We start from the raw sequence: 18,224 nt of genomic DNA, 5'->3' as shown, positions 1-18,224 counted from the left end.
TAAAACCAAGTAATATTATCGAGATATAAAGTTCTTGACGTCCCAATTGACATTTAATCTTATGAATCCTTTTTGCGTTAACCACAAAGTAAATTGACTATCATGTCAAAGCACCATTTGTGCTAAAGATAATAGGTTCTCTGGTTCAGTTTCATTAGAATCTCTGCCAATGCTGGATAACACTATGATTTAATAAGATAAGTTTCAGAGAAAAAATTTACCTTTTAATTGGTTTAGAGGAAACTTGCTTCAATCCACTCTATGATAGTTAAAATATGATATACATGTACTTTTAGTCATGTGGCTAGTTTTATAAATCGTCACACAGTGGTTAAATGAGATTTGAAAGAAATTCCTCCAACTGGTTTATAGGAAATCTTTGTTCAATGCAAAAATTGGACATAAACCTATGATCAACATTAAATTTAATTAATATGTTTTTCTCAATAATTTTAGAACTAAAAATATAAAAATTTATGTCATTTAACTTGTTGGGACAAGACAGACCAAAAAAAAACTTAATTTAAAATAAAATAAGGATACACAACAAAAGGTAGATAATTTCAATTCTTATAAAAAATTAAAACTACATTTTACTTGGGAGTTAGAGGACTTAGGACTAACTCCTTGTTGAAATGGGCCGTGTGTATGACTTTAATTGCCAAGCCCATTCCAACGTAAATAGAATCCTATTTGTAATAGGATTTTTACTTCAGCCGACTTTTTTGAAATATATATATATATATATATATATATTAGGTTTTGTGAAGTAAGGTGTGCAGCCGTGTGAGCATATAGAAAAATTCCAATTAACCTAGTGTGCAAGCCGCATGAGAGAAAATAGAGAAAAGAGAGGCAGTCAGCTTCTATTTTTATTTTTTATGTGAGAGAGTACTAGGGTGTAATTGGGATTTGGGTTTCTTGAGAGTATTCTTGTGCACTATTGTATTTTCCCTGATAATAGTAAAATCCCTGCAACTCCGTGGACGTAGGCAAATTGCCGAACCACGTAAATATTGTCTTGTGCGTGTGATTATTTTTTCTTTGACGTGTGTTTTCTCTATTTGTTTTGTTTCTCACAGGTTAGGAATTTTTGGTTAAATTCCCTACAACTGGTATCAGAGCCTAGGGTTAGGTTTGAGTGGGAGCAATGGCAGAGGAAGCAGGAAAGGCGTCTGGAATAGAAAAGTTTGATGGCACAGACTTCGCGTATTGGAGGATGCAGATTGAAGATTATCTCTATGGGAGGAAATTGCATCTGCCTCTTTTGGGGACAAAACCTGAGGCTATGAAGGCTGATGAATGGGCTCTTCTTGACAGACAGGTACTAGGAGTTATCAGGTTAACTCTGTCTAGGTCTGTTGCACACAATGTTGTAAAGGAGAAAACCACAGCAGATCTGATGAAGGCTTTGTCTGGTATGTATGAAAAGCCGTCAGCAAACAATAAAGTGCACTTGATGAAGAAACTGTTCAATCTGAAGATGGCAGAGAATGCATCAGTAGCACAACATCTGAATGAATTTAATACTATCACAAATCAATTGTCGTCCGTAGAAATTGATTTTGATGATGAGATTCGTGCTCTAATCGTCTTGGCTTCTTTGCCAAACAGTTGGGAGGCAATGAGGATGGCAGTAAGCAATTCTACAGGAAAGGAAAAACTCAAGTACAATGATATACGAGATTTAATTCTGGCTGAGGAGATTCGCAGAAGAGATGCAGGTGAATCCTCAGGATCTGGTTCTGCCCTAAACCTTGAGACAAGAGGCAGAGGTAATAACAGAAATTCAAATCGGGGCAGATCAAAATCCAGAAATTCTAATCGGAACAGAAGTAAATCTAGATCAGGCCAACAAGTACAATGCTGGAATTGTGGGAAAACAGGTCACTTTAGGAATCAATGCAAAAGTCCTAAGAAGAAGAATGAAGATGATTCTGCTAATGCTGTAACAGAAGAGGTACAGGATGCATTACTTCTTGCAGTAGACAGTCCACTTGATGATTGGGTTTTGGATTCAGGAGCTTCGTTTCATACCACTCCACACCGAGAAATCATACAGAATTATGTTGCAGGTGATTTTGGTAAGGTGTATTTGGCTGATGGTTCAGCCTTGGATGTTGTGGGTATGGGAGATGTTCGAATATTGTTGCCCAATGGGTCTGTTTGGTTACTGGAGAAGATTCGACATATTCCTGACCTGAGGAGGAATCTGATTTCTGTTGGACAACTTGATGATGAAGGACATGCAATACTATTTGTTGGTGGTACTTGGAAGGTTACAAAGGGAGCTAGGGTATTGGCTCGTGGAAAGAAGACTGGTACTCTGTACATGACCTCAAGTCCAAGAGACACAATTGCAGTTGCTGATGCAAGTACTGATACAAGTCTATGGCACCGAAGACTTGGTCACATGAGTGAGAAAGGGATGAAGATGCTGCTGTCAAAAGGAAAATTACCAGAATTGAAGTCCATTGATTTTGACATGTGTGAAAGTTGCATCTTAGGAAAGCAGAAAAAGGTGAGTTTCTTGAAAACTGGCAGGACACCGAAGACTGAAAAATTGGAGTTAGTACACACTGATTTGTGGGGGCCTTCTCCGGTTGCATCCCTTGGAGGTTCAAGGTACTACATCACTTTTATTGATGACTCAAGCAGAAAGGTATGGGTTTATTTTCTGAAAAATAAATCTGATGTATTTGAAACCTTTAAGAAGTGGAAAGCCATGGTTGAGACAGAAACAGGTTTAAAAGTAAAATGTTTGAGGTCAGATAATGGAGGAGAGTACATAGATGGAGGGTTTAGTGAGTATTGTGCTGCACAGGGAATTAGGATGGAGAAGACCATTCCTGGGACACCATAGCAGAATGGTGTGGCTGAGCGCATGAATAGAACTCTCAATGAGCGTGCTAGGAGTATGAGGTTGCATGCTGGACTACCAAAAACTTTTTGGGCTGATGCTGTTAGCACTGCAGCTTACCTGATAAACCGAGGACCTTCAGTTCCCATGGAGTTCAGACTTCCTGAGGAGGTTTGGAGCGGTAAAGAGGTAAAGTTTTCACACTTAAAAGTTTTTGGTTGTGTTTCTTATGTTCATATTGATTCTGATGCTCGTAGTAAACTTGATGCAAAGTCTAAAATATGTTTTTTCATTGGCTATGGTGATGAGAAATTTGGCTATAGGTTTTGGGATGAACAAAACAGGAAAATCATCAGAAGTAGAAATGTGATATTTAATGAACAGGTTATGTACAAGGACAGGTCAACTGTAGTGTCAGATGTTACAGGGATAGATCAAAAGAAATCTGAGTTTGTCAACTTAGATGAATTGACTGAAGGTACTGTCCAGAAAAGGGGTGAAGAAGATAAGGAGAATGTAAATTCACAGGTAGATCTGAGTACACCTGTAGCTGAAGTCCGCAGATCTTCCAGGAACATTAGACCTCCACAACGTTATTCACCCACTTTAAATTATCTCCTGTTGACTGATGGTGGTGAGCCAGAGTGCTATGATGAAGCCTTGCAAGATGAAAATTCAAGCAAGTGGGAGTTAGCCATGAAGGATGAGATGGATTCCTTGTTGGGGAATCAGACATGGGAACTGACTGAATTGCCAGTAGGAAAGAAGGCTTTGCACAACAAGTGGGTATACAGAATAAAAATTGAGCATGATGGTAGCAAACGTTACAAGGCCAGATTAGTTGTTAAAGGGTTCCAGCAGAAGGAAGGCATTGACTACACAGAAATATTTTCTCCAGTTGTGAAGATGTCAACAATCAGACTAGTACTGGGAATGGTGGCTGCAGAAAACCTACATCTTGAGCAGTTAGATGTGAAGACAGCATTCCTTCATGGTGACTTGGAGGAAGACCTTTACATGATTCAGCCAGAAGGGTTCATTGCTCAAGGACAAGAGAATTTAGTCTGCAAACTGAAAAAGAGCTTGTATGGCCTAAAACAAGCTCCAAGACAGTGGTACAAGAAATTTGACAGTTTTATGCATAGAATTGGGTTCAAGAGATGTGAAGCTGATCACTGTTGCTATGTTAAGTTTTTTGACAATTCTTACATCATATTACTGTTGTATGTGGATGATATGCTTATTGCAGGGTCTAGCATTGAGGAGATTAATAATCTGAAGAAGCAATTGTCCAAACAGTTTGCAATGAAGGATTTGGGAGCTGCAAAGCAAATCCTTGGTATGAGAATCATTAGAGACAAGGCTAATGGTACATTGAAGCTTTCACAGTCAGAGTATGTGAAGAAAGTTCTCAGCAGGTTCAACATGAATGAAGCTAAACCAGTGAGCACACCCTTGGGTAGTCATTTCAAACTAAGCAAAGAACAGTCACCGAAGACAGAAGTAGAAAGGGATCATATGAGCAAGGTGCCCTATGCCTCAGCTATTGGCAGCTTGATGTATGCTATGGTATGTACAAGGCCAGACATTGCACATGCAGTGGGAGTTGTGAGCAGATTCATGAGTAGGCCTGGAAAGCAGCATTGGGAGGCAGTCAAGTGGATTCTGAGATATCTGAAGGGTTCATCAGATACATGTCTTTGCTTCACAGGTGCAAGTTTGAAACTGCAGGGTTATGTAGATGCTGATTTTGCTGGTGATATTGATAGTAGAAAGAGTACTACTGGGTTTGTTTTTACTCTGGGTGGTACAGCTATATCATGGGCTTCAAATCTACAGAAAATTGTTACTTTGTCTAGTACAGAAGCTGAGTATGTTGCAGCAACTGAAGCTGGAAAGGAGATGATTTGGCTACATGGTTTCTTAGATGAATTGGGTAAGAAGCAGGAGATGGGCATTCTACACAGTGACAGTCAGAGTGCAATCTTTCTTGCCAAGAATTCGGCTTTTCATTCAAAGTCGAAGCACATACAGACAAAATACCACTTTATCCGTTACCTTGTTGAAGATAAGCTGGTAATGCTTGAGAAGATTTGTGGATCTAAGAATCCGGCAGACATGTTGACTAAGGGTGTCACTATTGAGAAGTTGAAGCTGTGCGCAGCTTCAATTGGTCTTCTAGCTTGAGGACAGGAGGATGAGTTGCAGGGATGAGGGATTGTGTTATGGAGGATTGTGGCTGATGTTTGCAGCTTGTGAGCCCTTAAGGGCTAAGGTGGAGCTGATGGAGAAGTTTGCTCATGTAGCTTGATCAATTCAAGTCAAGGTGGAGATTTGTTGAAATGGGCCGTGTGTATGACTTTAATTGCCAAGCCCATTCCAACGTAAATAGAATCCTATTTGTAATAGGATTTTTACTTCAGCCGACTTTTTTGAAATATATATATATATATATATATATATTAGGTTTTGTGAAGTAAGGTGTGCAGCCGTGTGAGCATATAGAAAAATTCCAATTAACCTAGTGTGCAAGCCGCATGAGAGAAAATAGAGAAAAGAGAGGCAGTCAGCTTCTATTTTTATTTTTTATGTGAGAGAGTACTAGGGTGTAATTGGGATTTGGGTTTCTTGAGAGTATTCTTGTGCACTATTGTATTTTCCCTGATAATAGTAAAATCCCTGCAACTCCGTGGACGTAGGCAAATTGCCGAACCACGTAAATATTGTCTTGTGCGTGTGATTATTTTTTCTTTGACGTGTGTTTTCTCTATTTGTTTTGTTTCTCACAGGTTAGGAATTTTTGGTTAAATTCCCTACACTCCTCACAGCACAAACTCTTAACCATAGACAATTTATTTCACACTAAACAAGGACACAGGGAAACAGAAGAAAAAAAGAAAGACTGACTCTTTCACAATTAATAACACAACACAACTCATAACACCGAACTTGGCAGGACACAAGTGGTAGAACACAGCGCTGAAGCTCATCTACCTTATTTTCAAACATATCCCATCAGCTCTCAGACTTACAAAAGTTGAATTGTTCAACTAATGTAGTACATTGGGTTAGGCACCTTAAATGTCCGGATGCCAACATGTTCTCCCACTAGATCACTCCATTGATCTCCCACATTCCCAACGATTCTGTAAAAACCCTTAGCTAGAAGCTCGCTTCTTTTCTTTTCTTTGTAAATTTGTGATGAGGTACCCGCATCAGAGGTTTGCCTGTCACAAAAAATAATTATGAGTGACCAAAAACTGTAAGGATGGTCTTTTTTTTTTCTTTTTTTTTTTGTTTACACTAAGGATTCTTACGAGATCCTTGTACCAACTATCAAAGAACTTAAGAACAGATACAAGAAGTCAAGAAAGAGAGTTTAAAAAGGAGAGAGATACAACCACCAAGGCTAGTGGTGGTTCATTGGTCATAGGCTTACTCTCAATTCTGAAGTAATTTTGTGGACACTAGGTCTTGGTTTGACTCCCACAATTGGACGCATGTATAAATTATTAGTGAAACATCGGTTTCTTGTACGTCGATGTTGTGGTAGGACTAGAGCAGCTATATATAGCTCACTAAATCTAACGAATAAAATGCTACTATGATTATGTTCAGATTAGAAGAGCCAACTTTGATCATCCTCCTCCTAAGTACCTTCCTTTCATAATAATAAAAATAAATAAATTGTAGAGAATACAAATATTTTCATATATATTTAATTATAATCAAAATGACATTTTGTCGAGAACTTAATTGTTGAGTGATATTACTTAATCATTTTTATGGTATTATAAAGAGAACTGAAAAGTGGGCGAAGATGCACGACAAACTTTTAATTGAAAGAGTGTAAAGTGTAATACTCAGTATAAGACATGAGATTTGTATTCACTCCAAAGTGTTAGAGATATATATTAGACATATTAGCCCAATGTAATAGGCCCAAGCCCATTCCTGCTTGTACTAGTAGTCTAGGGTTTAGTCGCCTATATATACTCATGTTAAGGTTCATTGTAACATAGGAAGTTATTGTACTACACTCTCATATAATAAAGATGTAGCCCTTAAGGGATTCCTCCGTGGATGTAGGCCGTCAAGGCTGAACCACGTAACCCTCGTGTTCTCAGTGTTCCTCTGCTATGCTTCCCCTTCCGCATCTACTCTAGCATACATAACATGGTATAACACATCTCGTTGCTATTATTTAACACAAAGTATCTCAAAAACCAAAGCTATAAATACTGCATAATTTTCTACCCCCGAAAAAAAAAAAAAAAAACTACCGTATCATATATAAATATACTATAAGACATTGGTCTAAGACTCAAGGTTGTGATTGCATTTAGGAACTGTATGGTGCAGTTTTTTATAACTCTAAAATGCTTGGTGCTTACTTTAGTATGAGCTTCTCCCAAGTGGTGAAACCTAGATTCTTCAGGTTCTTTGTTGTAACTTCTCTCAAGCTCTCAGACCTTCCTGAAATAAAGACAATCTTAAACCCAAGACTTTGCACTTTCTTGTATAGGTCAAGAATCCCAGGCACTGCTGGTGATATGCCTTTCTGTTCCCATATTGCGAATTTTGTCGAGTTATATGGCGTTCCCCTGAAATAAATATTGATAATAGTGATGAGAAAAAAGATAACCCATCAGATGCAGATATATTTAAAACAATGCTATTATTAAGGTGGAAACAAACTAAATTAGTAAACAGATATTTACTACAATATTGCTATATATTAAGCAAGAAAATTATTAGGTACTTCTAGAATATTATAAATGTATATTCCTTCCTCTCACATAAATGATGGGTCCCACCATAAATTTAATTAATAGGACTCTATTCATGTAAAAGGAAGAAATATGCATTTAGCAAGAATCAAACTCAAGCAGTACATAAATAATGAGCATCAAATTTCACAGTGATTGTTACCATGCATTATTACTCTTTAGGTTATCTCGGGGTAAATGTTTGTTATTAAAATTTAATTACTTACCCAAAAGCAACATCAGGTTGAGCATAATAAGGCAAGTTAGAGAGCACAGTATCAGCAACGTCAAAGATCCAAAGATTTGTCCTGAGGTCCCTGGGGAGTGGGGCGGTCTTGGCAAAGTTGTAAGCAAGATCAGCCACAGCTTGAACATCCTTACGATATTGGTAGCCGAGCATGTAGTGCCCAACGTAGCTTACACAAGCTTGTGGAACCACAGACCAATGACGCATGTTGTTAGTTTCGACGGCTAGACGCCAACTGAGGCAGTCAAAGCCGGGATTGTGGTGGTGGGGGGCTCCTTGGCATGTTGCTATAATTGTGGCAAGGAAGAAGAATAACGATAAAACCTTCATGGTTATTTGTAAGGGAAAGAGCTAGAGAGTAGTTTGTAGAAGTTGAGAGACTTCACTGCATGGTGCCTCTATATATAGGTTCTAACTTTGCAAAGGGACCTTACTTAGGGATGTAATTTACTCAAACACCACTGGTCCAATAAATATCATTTCAAATGGAAATTCACTGAGACACACTTGGTAAACGAACCCTATTAACTTTATAAAAAGATGTTTTAGTAGAGTTATTATCAATTTTAAAATACAAAACAAATCTTGTTTATTATCAGTGCAATTTGTAAACTGTTTTATAGTAAAAATGTCAATAATTTTAACATTTTTTTCCCTTTCAATGAGTCTAAGAAAATAATTTTTGTTTTAGATCTATTTAAAATTTAAAATGGTCTATTTTAATTGATGCATAATAAAACTAGTATTAGTAGTGAATTCAAGTCCAAGTGATGTTACTCCAATTATAACAAATAAAGCTAACAATTGTTTTAAAAATTTGAAAAATGATTAAAATCCTCTAGAATTCTTAAGATAATTTCATTATAGAGTTTCTAAAATTTTGTGCATTCATTTTGACATTGTGAATCAGATTTTACCACTACCAACATTTTAAAAATATTGATTGTCATGATTTAGATATTTATTTAAAATAACGATGTAAAATTCAATCTATTCATTTCCAAATGAATGAAAAAGATTTTAAAAACCACGTGATAGTTAGTAGTTACACTAAAAACTCTAAATGATTCCAATTCATTGTAAGAAATATTATCTCTCTTGGATTTCTTTTTCTTTTAACCACAAATTATAAAATGACATAATAATTAATGTGATTATTAAAATTCTTGTAACTAAATTGATTGGCACATCTTGATATTTCAAATGGAAACATCTAATGTTCAAATCACTCCTAACTCATAGTAATCTATCTAATTATCAACAAACAAACCACACAAAAAGGAAATTAATGTGATCGGTGCCAATTGCCAAATCAACAAGATAATATATTTCTTAATTCTACTTTTTTTTTTATATAAATTGACACATTAATTTATACAACATATGTGATGGTAAAAATCTGTAAATAATGTTTCTAATAATATCTTTCATTTCAATTATTATGATTTACTTATTGCCCTACGCATGTGGGAAGGTTGCTTTTTATTTTACCATGTCTCTAGTTAAAAGTATGACTGAAATACAGCACATGTTGACATGTATCTGATACTGCAGCTTGGGTTCTTTCCCTCCATCGTCTTTTCCGGCTTTCTCATTGGTTTCTCTGTTGTTGTGGATAAAAGGACTGTAGCTTTCTTATAATCCGTGCAACATTTTTGATCTTTTGAGTAGGGGAAAGAAAACAACAATAACAACAAAGTGAAGCATCTTGAATTCTTGATTGGACTCAAACGGACATAAATAAAACTAGCTTCGATATATTGGGCCACAAATCCAATTGCACGTTGGATTTAATTTTCCATCAATTCTTTTGTAGTTCTTCTTCTTACAATAAATTGTATTATTCAAAAAAAAAAAAAAAAAAAAAAAAAAAAAAAAAAAAAACTATCTCCCTAGGACCCATCACAGCAAAACAATAAAAGCCATAGTGTGACTAGTGTGGGTACCCACGAGTAAAACACCTATTCTTCGCAAGGAAGAATATGAGGAAAGGAACAAGCTTTTGAATTTGAATTAGATGTATAAAAAATTCGAATTTAGTCTTCTATATTTTTATAAGTTTAGATATATGAATTTCCATGTAAACATAATTGACACAAAATTAGAGTATAATGAAATGACATTTAGCAAAGAAATTTGAGTATATTTAAAATCTAAAAACATTTGGCATCAATAATAGGACATTTAAAATAGATAAATGTTATGTCCAAAATATTTTCACAATAAATCATACGTAACAGATTGTTACAAGTTATTATAAGTGGACAAAAATAATTTCAGCGGTAAGTTTAAATTAAAATCAATAATAACTTACCACATATAATTTGTCATGAAAGTGTTGTGAAAATATTATGGGCATAACACCTCACTTTAAAATAACACTCGACATAAAATTAAGATGCAATTAAAAATTAAAATCCAATTAAAGTTCTTGATCAAACTTTTTCTCATCTTCTTTTATATATTAAAAAGATTATATAAATCTTACAAGATAATGAGTTAAAATTCTACACACAAAAAAGTAATTCAGAAATATATTTATTATGTTTATGTAGCATGAATTACATTTTCATTATCACATCAATTCATTAACTCTCTTTTAGTAAAATTAGTATTAATTTTAACATTTTTTTTTTATCCTCCTTCCATCCTAAATTTATGAAACCAAATTATTGGAAAATTAAACATAGTAAGCATCTTTAAACTTTCTAGGTGATTAGAGGCATAGGGTCCAATCATAGTCTAGGCCCAGACTCAATCCTTAATGTGCAAGCTAATAATACTACTTTTACTAAAAGTCAAGTAATCATAGTCTATTGTATGATTAGTTTAACGTTTAGTCTCCTATAAATGCCCCATATCCGAGTTTAATGTAATTAAGTTGAAAATTTATATTATAGTGAAGATGTAGCCGTTAAGACTTTCCTCCATGAACATTGATTATTAAGCCGAACAACATATACCTTGCATCTTCTTTCTTTTGTTGTCACTCTCTTTCTCTAAATTTTCATAAAATCTAACAGTGATAATCAAGTTCTTGAACCTTATCTAAAAAGATTTTTGACCCATGTCAATGATGTCATTTGTCAATCATTAAAAGTTGAGTTAGAGGATTAAGGTAAAATCTTAAGTTGGTATTGTTATTCGTCATTCAAATTTTAGCTTGAATTCTATATTGTTGAATGCTTCTTTAGTGCTGTCGAATGCTCTTGTATGATTTGACATCCCTGAAAACTATATCGATGCCTATATATCATGTTCTCTCCCATTTCCTACCATGTAGCATAAAAACTTTAAATTTGTCCATTAAGGTTCTGACGTGCATTAGGAACATGAAGACTATATTAATTTATTTTGGGAAGAGGAACATGTAGACTTTTTTAAATATCTTCTAAAAAAAAAGACTTTATTAAATAAATAAATATTTATTTATTTATCAGGGAACATGCAGACCTGGAGGACACTTGATTCACCTTTGACATATTGCTGCATCTTTTTTAATATTATATGATGCCACCATATATATATATATATATATATATATATATATTTATCCTTCATTTTTATTTTTTTTGAGAGATATATATTTATCCTTCGTGGTATAATAAGTCAAATGTTACAATAAATTTAAGAAAATTCAAAACTTGACATATTGTGATTAGCACAGTGATATAATGTCATTGATAGTTTAATATTGAATAAATCACAATATGAAACCTTAATAATTTGTGAAAAAAATTTTAAAATTTATTGTTTATAACATTATGGTCATTCATATTAGTTTTTCTTTTTATATATACATCAATAATTGAGGGTAAAGGAAATATTTCCATTAAAAATACCAAATAGTATCAGGCTGCCAGCCAATTGAGTTAGAAGAGTCTAGACATATATGAGCATCTTATAATTGTACCTTTAGACCTTCATTCAACTCCTATTTACAACACAATAAATTTTGTCTATTTTCAAAACAAATTTTAGTTAAGAGATGACAAGTAGTTTCTAATGGACAAAAAATTAATTTCAATAGTGAGCCTAAATTAAAACCCATAAGCGTTTCTCACTTAAAATTTGTTGCTAAAATTGTAAACAAACTTTCTCGCAAAAAAAAAAAATTGTAATGAACCGTGGTGAGTAAAGAAGGTTGTAGAATTTATTGTCCTATCTTTCCAGTTCTTCAAAAAAAAAAAAAAAAAAGAATTATCAATTATTGTCCTTGTACCCTAGCATTGTCGTTTTATAATTGGATAAGGAAGATAAGATAACTCATCCAACGGCCACAATTATTTTTTCCTTCTTTATCCACACAATACAAAGGGTACGTTAACCCACGTTCAAAATGTTTAGACATTAATGGACCTATTTAAAGGGGTCCAGTGGACTTAGCTGGGCCTCTTGTCTTTTTCTTTTTTATCTCTTTTTCTTCCGCAGATTGAAACAAGGCACCTCTTTGGTCTTTACTCTTTTGCTTTGTGATCCACACAAATAAAAAACGTGGAGATTCGGTCTCTACTCTTTTGCTTTGTTTCTTTTATAGATAGAAAACGTGCCAAAGTTACAATTGCTGCATTGATATAAATCTTATAAATTGACCTCCCAATCAAAAGTTGCCAGTGATATAATTCAATAGCTCAAAAGAATATGATAAATTTGAGGTGACTATCACATTTATATTATAATAATAAATAAATAATTTTTAATTATTTCTTTTGGTTTTGGGTTTAAAAATTGACACCTCAAATTACAAAATTTGTGTACTAAAATCTATAATGTTTTTAATATCATTCAATTAAATAAATTTTTTAATTATTATTTTTTTTAAATTAATACGTCAATTTATAGTATTTTTAAGTAATTAAAATTTTGTAATACTCTTAGCTTCTAACTTTTAAATACCATCTGAGTTTACCGAGCTCAACCAAAGTTGAGAGTTTTTTTTTTTTTGTATTTGTTTTTTTTGGATCCATGACAAAAGTTGGATATTCATAAGATATGAAGAATATGCGGCGAGTACAAATCTCACTGTGCTATGCGTGGATAAGATTTTGTCATTTTATTGGTCTGTACATTCCATATTTGCCGGCAGAAAATTATGAATTATACTATTATGCAATAATTGGCATTTAACCTTTGTAAAAAAGATGATTTTGATTTAATCTGCAAAAATACATTGTTGGTACATGAAATTTTCCAAGCAAGCACTATTATTCATTGAAATTTCAAATTGACTTTATTGATCCTTCTGTTAGTTATTTTTTTATTTATGTGGCAACAGAATAATAACATAGTATTTTTTAAGTGACATAACAATATTTTTTATATTAAAAAAAATACACATCATCGTTGACATATCAACCTAGCCAAAATAGATCTGCTTAGTCTTTTTTTTTTTTTTTTTTTTTAGTGATACAACGAATTTGGATTTGGTATTATCGTCTTAAGGTAGAGATTTTGAAAATATTTATTAATTGTTTTGAAAGCATTAAAAAAACTAGTAAATTAAATGTTGATTGAATTAGTTTCACAATACCTTTTCTTGCTCGGATTGTATGGGGAACTTTGGAACTTTTTTGGTCCACATGAGGGGTAAGCAGCTGCTAGAGGTGGGAACTGGGTTAGGACTCAGTTCTCAGTTTTGGTCCTTTTGGATTTGGGGAGACTTGTTTTAGCTTTGGTGACATGTCAATGAAGATGGGTAATTTTTAACATAAAACACATTCCCACGTCACTCAAAAAATGCAATATCATTGTTCCGTTAGCCATTGCGATTGATGCTTAATAAAATTAGTATTATTATTAGTAAATTTAAGTGAAAGTAATGTTACTCCAATTATAATAAATAAAGTCAACAATTGTGCAAAAAAGTTGGAAAATGATTAAAATCTTCTAGAGTTATTAAGATAATTTCCCTATAGAGTTTCTAAAATTTTATCCATTAATTTTGAAATTGGTAAATTAGATTTTACCACCACCAACATTTAAAAGCATTGATTTTCAAGATTTTGATATCTACTTAAAATAACGATGCATGTGACAAAATTCAATCCTTTCATTTTCAAATGAATGAATAAGAATTTAAAAACTACGTGATAGTTAGTAGTTATACAAAAACTCTAAATGATTCCAATTCATTGTAAGAAATGTTATCTTCCTAGCATTACTTTTTCTTTTAACCCCAAATTATAAAATGACATAACAATTAATGTAATTATCAAAATTCTTGTAACTGAATTGATTGGCACACCTTGGTATTTGAAATGGAAACATCTAATATTCAAATCACCCCTAACTTATGGTAATCTATCTAATTATCAACAAAGAAACCACAAAAAAAAAAAAAAAAAAAAAAAAAAGAAGCAATTAACGTGATCGGTGCCAATTGCCAAATCAACAAGATAATATATTTCTTATTTCTACTTTTTTTTACGTTTATAAATTGACACATGGTAAAATCTGTAATTAATGTTTAAACTTCAACAATCTTACAAATCTTATTCAGATGTAAGAAGGAAAAAGAGACATGCCAAATTAAGCTATATATTTTCTTGAGAAAGATTATTATGACCTGGTGTGGAAACTTTATAAGGCTAGCTTTTTGATGATATATAGTTTTTTTTCAGGTTCTTGTCCAACAATAAACTGACTGGTCCTCTGCCCAACCTTACTAGCATGAGCTACGTGTAAGTAATAATCACATTACTAACATATGAATATCAATGTTAGTGTGGGCTTTAGTAAATTGTTTGTTAGACTTATCACAAAAATGATCATTTAAGCCTTTATACCCCACCAAAGAAGATGCTCAGTCGCCTAACAATATCTAGTTCACTTGCTTTTGAGTTTCATTTGTTGACTGAGATGATTTTGGCAGGGATATCAGCAATAATACCTTTGATGGATCAGATGTTCCTCCATGGTTCCCAACCTTACAGTCTTTGACAACATTGTATTCTACCCCTCCTGTCTACCTTGCATGACAGAATAATGGAAAACACAACACTTTAAGGACAAATTCCAGTTGCCCTATTCAACTTACCCCATCTACAGACTGTGTGAGTATCAGCTAGTCTAGGGTATCATTACACTCATTGGAATGGATGTTGACAAATCCAAATTAAATAAATTAGTAATTCCTTTGTATGAAGACTAAGGAGGGTAGTTCCACTCATTGCTATTATTCTGACATGTCGTAACAATGTATTAAAGAAAAACCAACTCAATGGCTCCTTGGTTATTGGCACCACCCATAGCAACCAACTCAAACTCATCGATTTGCAGCTCAATTCTATTTCTGACTTAGAAGGAAAGGAAGCATACAATGGTACATTGAAGTAAGATGAATTTCCTAGTAACTTTGGCCCATTCAATTTTAGAGTATTAAAAAGACCAACTAGTTTTTTTGGAAGTTAAATTTCCAAGATAATATACTCATTGTTTTATAGCCTATAATAGTTATGTCTCATTATTGTGGTAACACTGTATTATCTTCTACAAACTGGAGGACAACCCAATCTATGGGGTGAAAGGAAATCTAAATAGTTACTGCACAGTTTCCCTCTCCAATGCCTCATATTCGACACAAAAAGTTGATTGCGAGCCTGTTCCCTGTAGTTCAGATCAGATTTCAAGCCCCTACTGTAGGTGTGCCTATCCTTACACAGGAAGCCTCTTCTTCGAAGCTCTGTCCTTCTCAGACTTGGGGAACAATACTTACTACAACATACTTGAGGAATCTCTCATGTATTCTTTTCACTCCCATCAACTTCCTGTGGATTCAATCTCTCTAACTTCCTGTGGATTCAATCTCCCATTATTATGATTTTCTTTTTGACCTACGCATGTGGGAAGGTTGCTTTTTTCTTTACCATGTCTAGTTCAAAGTATAAATGAAATACAGCACATGTTGACATGTATCTAATACTACAGCATGCATGGGTTCTTTTCCTCCATCATCTTTTCCGGCTTTCTCCTTGGTTTCTCTGTTGCTGTGGATAAAAGGGCTGTGGCTCTCCTATAATTCGTGCTACATTTTAGATCTTTTGAGTAGGGGGGGGTGGGAAAAACAACAATAACAACAAAGTGAAGCATCTTGTTTGGACTCAAACGGACATAAATAAAACTAGCTTCGATATATTTGGCCACAAATCCAATTGCACGTTGGATTTAATTTTCCGTCAACTCTTTTGTAGTTCTTCTTACAATAAATTGTATTATTCAGGAGGGAAAAAAAAAAAAAAAAACCATCTGTCTATCTCCCTAGGACCCATCACAGCAGAACAATAAAAGGCAGTGTGACTAGTGTCGGTACCCACGAGTAAAACACCTATTCGTCGCAAGGAAGAATATGAGGAAAGGAACAAGCTTTTGAATTTGAATTAGATGTATAAAATATTCGAATTTAGTCTTCTATATTTTTATAAGTTTAGATATATGAATATGCATGTAAACATAATTGACACAAAATTAGAGTATAATGAAAGACATTTGGCAAGAAATTTGAGTATATTTAAAATCTAAAAAATTTGGCATCAATAATAGGACATTTAAAATAGATAAATGATATGTCCAAAATATTTTCACAATAAATCATACATAGCAAGTTGTTACGAGTTGTTATTGGTGGGCAAAAAATAATTTCAACTGTAAGTTTAAATTAAAACTAATAACAACACTTACCACATATGATTTGTCATGAAAGTATTATGAAAATATTGTGAGCGTAGCACCTCACTTTAAAATAACAGTCGACATAAAATTGAGATGCAATTAAAAATTAAAAATTAAAATCCAATTAAAGTTCATGATCAAAATTTTTCTCATGTTCTTTTATATATTAAAAAGATTATATAAATCTTACAAGATAATGTGTTAAAATTCTACACACACAAAAAAGTAATTCAAAAATATATTTATTATGTTTATGTAGCATGAATTACATTTTCATTATTACTTCAATTCATTACTTCTTTTTTAGTAAAATTAGTATTAATTTTAACATTTTTTTTATCCTCCTTCCGTCCTAAATTTATGAAACCAAATTATTGGAAAATTAAACATAATAAGTATCTTTAAACTTTCTAGGTGATTGGAGGCATAGAGTCCAATCATAGTTTAGGCCCAAACTCAATCCTTAATGTGCAAGCTAATAATACTACTTTTACTACAAGTCAATTAATCATAGTCTATTGTATGATTAATTTAAGATTTAGTCTCCTATAAATGTGCCATATCCGAGTTTAATGTAAGTTGAAAATTTATATTAGAGTGAAGATGTAGTTGTTAAGACTTTCCTCCATGATCGTAGATTATTAGGCCAAACAACATATACCTTGCATCTTCTTTCTTTTGTTGTCACTCTCTTTCTCTAAATTTTCATAAAATCTAACGGTGATAATCAAGTTCTTGAACCTTACATGAAAAGATTTTTGACCCATGTCAATGCTGTCATTTGTCAATCATTAAAAGTTGAGTTAGAGGATTAAGGTAATCTCTTAAGTTGGTATTGTTATTCGTCATTCAAATTTTAGCTTGAATTCTATATTGTTGAATGCTTCTTTAGTGCTGTCGAATGCTCTTGTATGATTTGACATCCCTGAAAACTATATCGGTGCCTATATATCATGTTCTTTTCCATTTCCTACCATGTAGTATAAAACTTTAAATTTGTCCATTAAGGTTCTGACGTGCATTAGGAACATGAAGAATATATTAATTTTTTTTGGGAAAAGGAACATGTAGACTTTTTTAAATAAATATTTATTTATTTATTTATCAGGGACATGCAGACCTGGAGGACACTTGATTCACCTTTGAAATATTGCTCCATCTTTTTTAATATTATATGATGCCACCATATATATATATATACATATATTTATCCTTCATTTTTTTTTTTTTTTGAGAGATATATATTTATCCTTCGTGGTATAATAAGTCAAATGTTACAATAAATTAAAAAAAAAAAAAAAAATCAAAACTTGACATATTGTGATTAGCACAGTAAAATGATGTCATTGATAGTTTAATATTGAATTAATCACAATATGAAACCTTAATAATTGTGAAAAAATTTAAAAATTTGTTGTTTATAACATTATGATCATTTATATTAGTTTTTCTTTTTATATATATATATATATATATATATATATATCAATAATTGAGGGTAAAGGAAATGTTTCCATTAAAAATACCCAGAATTATCAAACTGCCAGCCAATTGAATTAGAAGAGTCCAGACATATATGAGCATCTTATAATTGGACCTTTAAACCTTCATTCAACTCCTATTTACAACACAATAAATTTTGTCTATTTTCAAAACAAATTTTATATGAGAGATGACAAGT

At 33.0% G+C, this 18,224-nt stretch overlaps 1 protein-coding gene across 1 annotated transcript; it reads right to left on the bottom strand.

Annotated features, from left to right (window-relative positions):
- Window positions 1-554: 554 nt before the first annotated feature.
- LOC115988468 (acid phosphatase 1-like) lies at window positions 555-8,263 on the bottom strand. Its single transcript, XM_031112042.1, has 5 exons — window positions 7,857-8,263; window positions 7,255-7,464; window positions 5,678-6,087; window positions 3,462-3,464; window positions 555-619 (listed from the first exon to the last, which is right to left on the bottom strand). Exons 1-3 carry the CDS (start codon window positions 8,204-8,206, stop codon window positions 5,907-5,909), a joined length of 741 nt encoding a protein of 246 aa, XP_030967902.1. The 5' UTR covers window positions 8,207-8,263; the 3' UTR covers window positions 555-619; window positions 3,462-3,464; window positions 5,678-5,906.
- Between the last annotated feature and the right edge of the window lie 9,961 nt (window positions 8,264-18,224).

This window comes from Quercus lobata, chromosome 5, assembly GCF_001633185.2.
Source record: "Quercus lobata isolate SW786 chromosome 5, ValleyOak3.0 Primary Assembly, whole genome shotgun sequence".
Taxonomy (NCBI): Eukaryota; Viridiplantae; Streptophyta; class Magnoliopsida; order Fagales; family Fagaceae; genus Quercus; species Quercus lobata.
The sequence above is the reverse complement of the archived record's forward strand: the minus strand, read 5'-3'. Positions and strand labels throughout refer to the sequence as shown.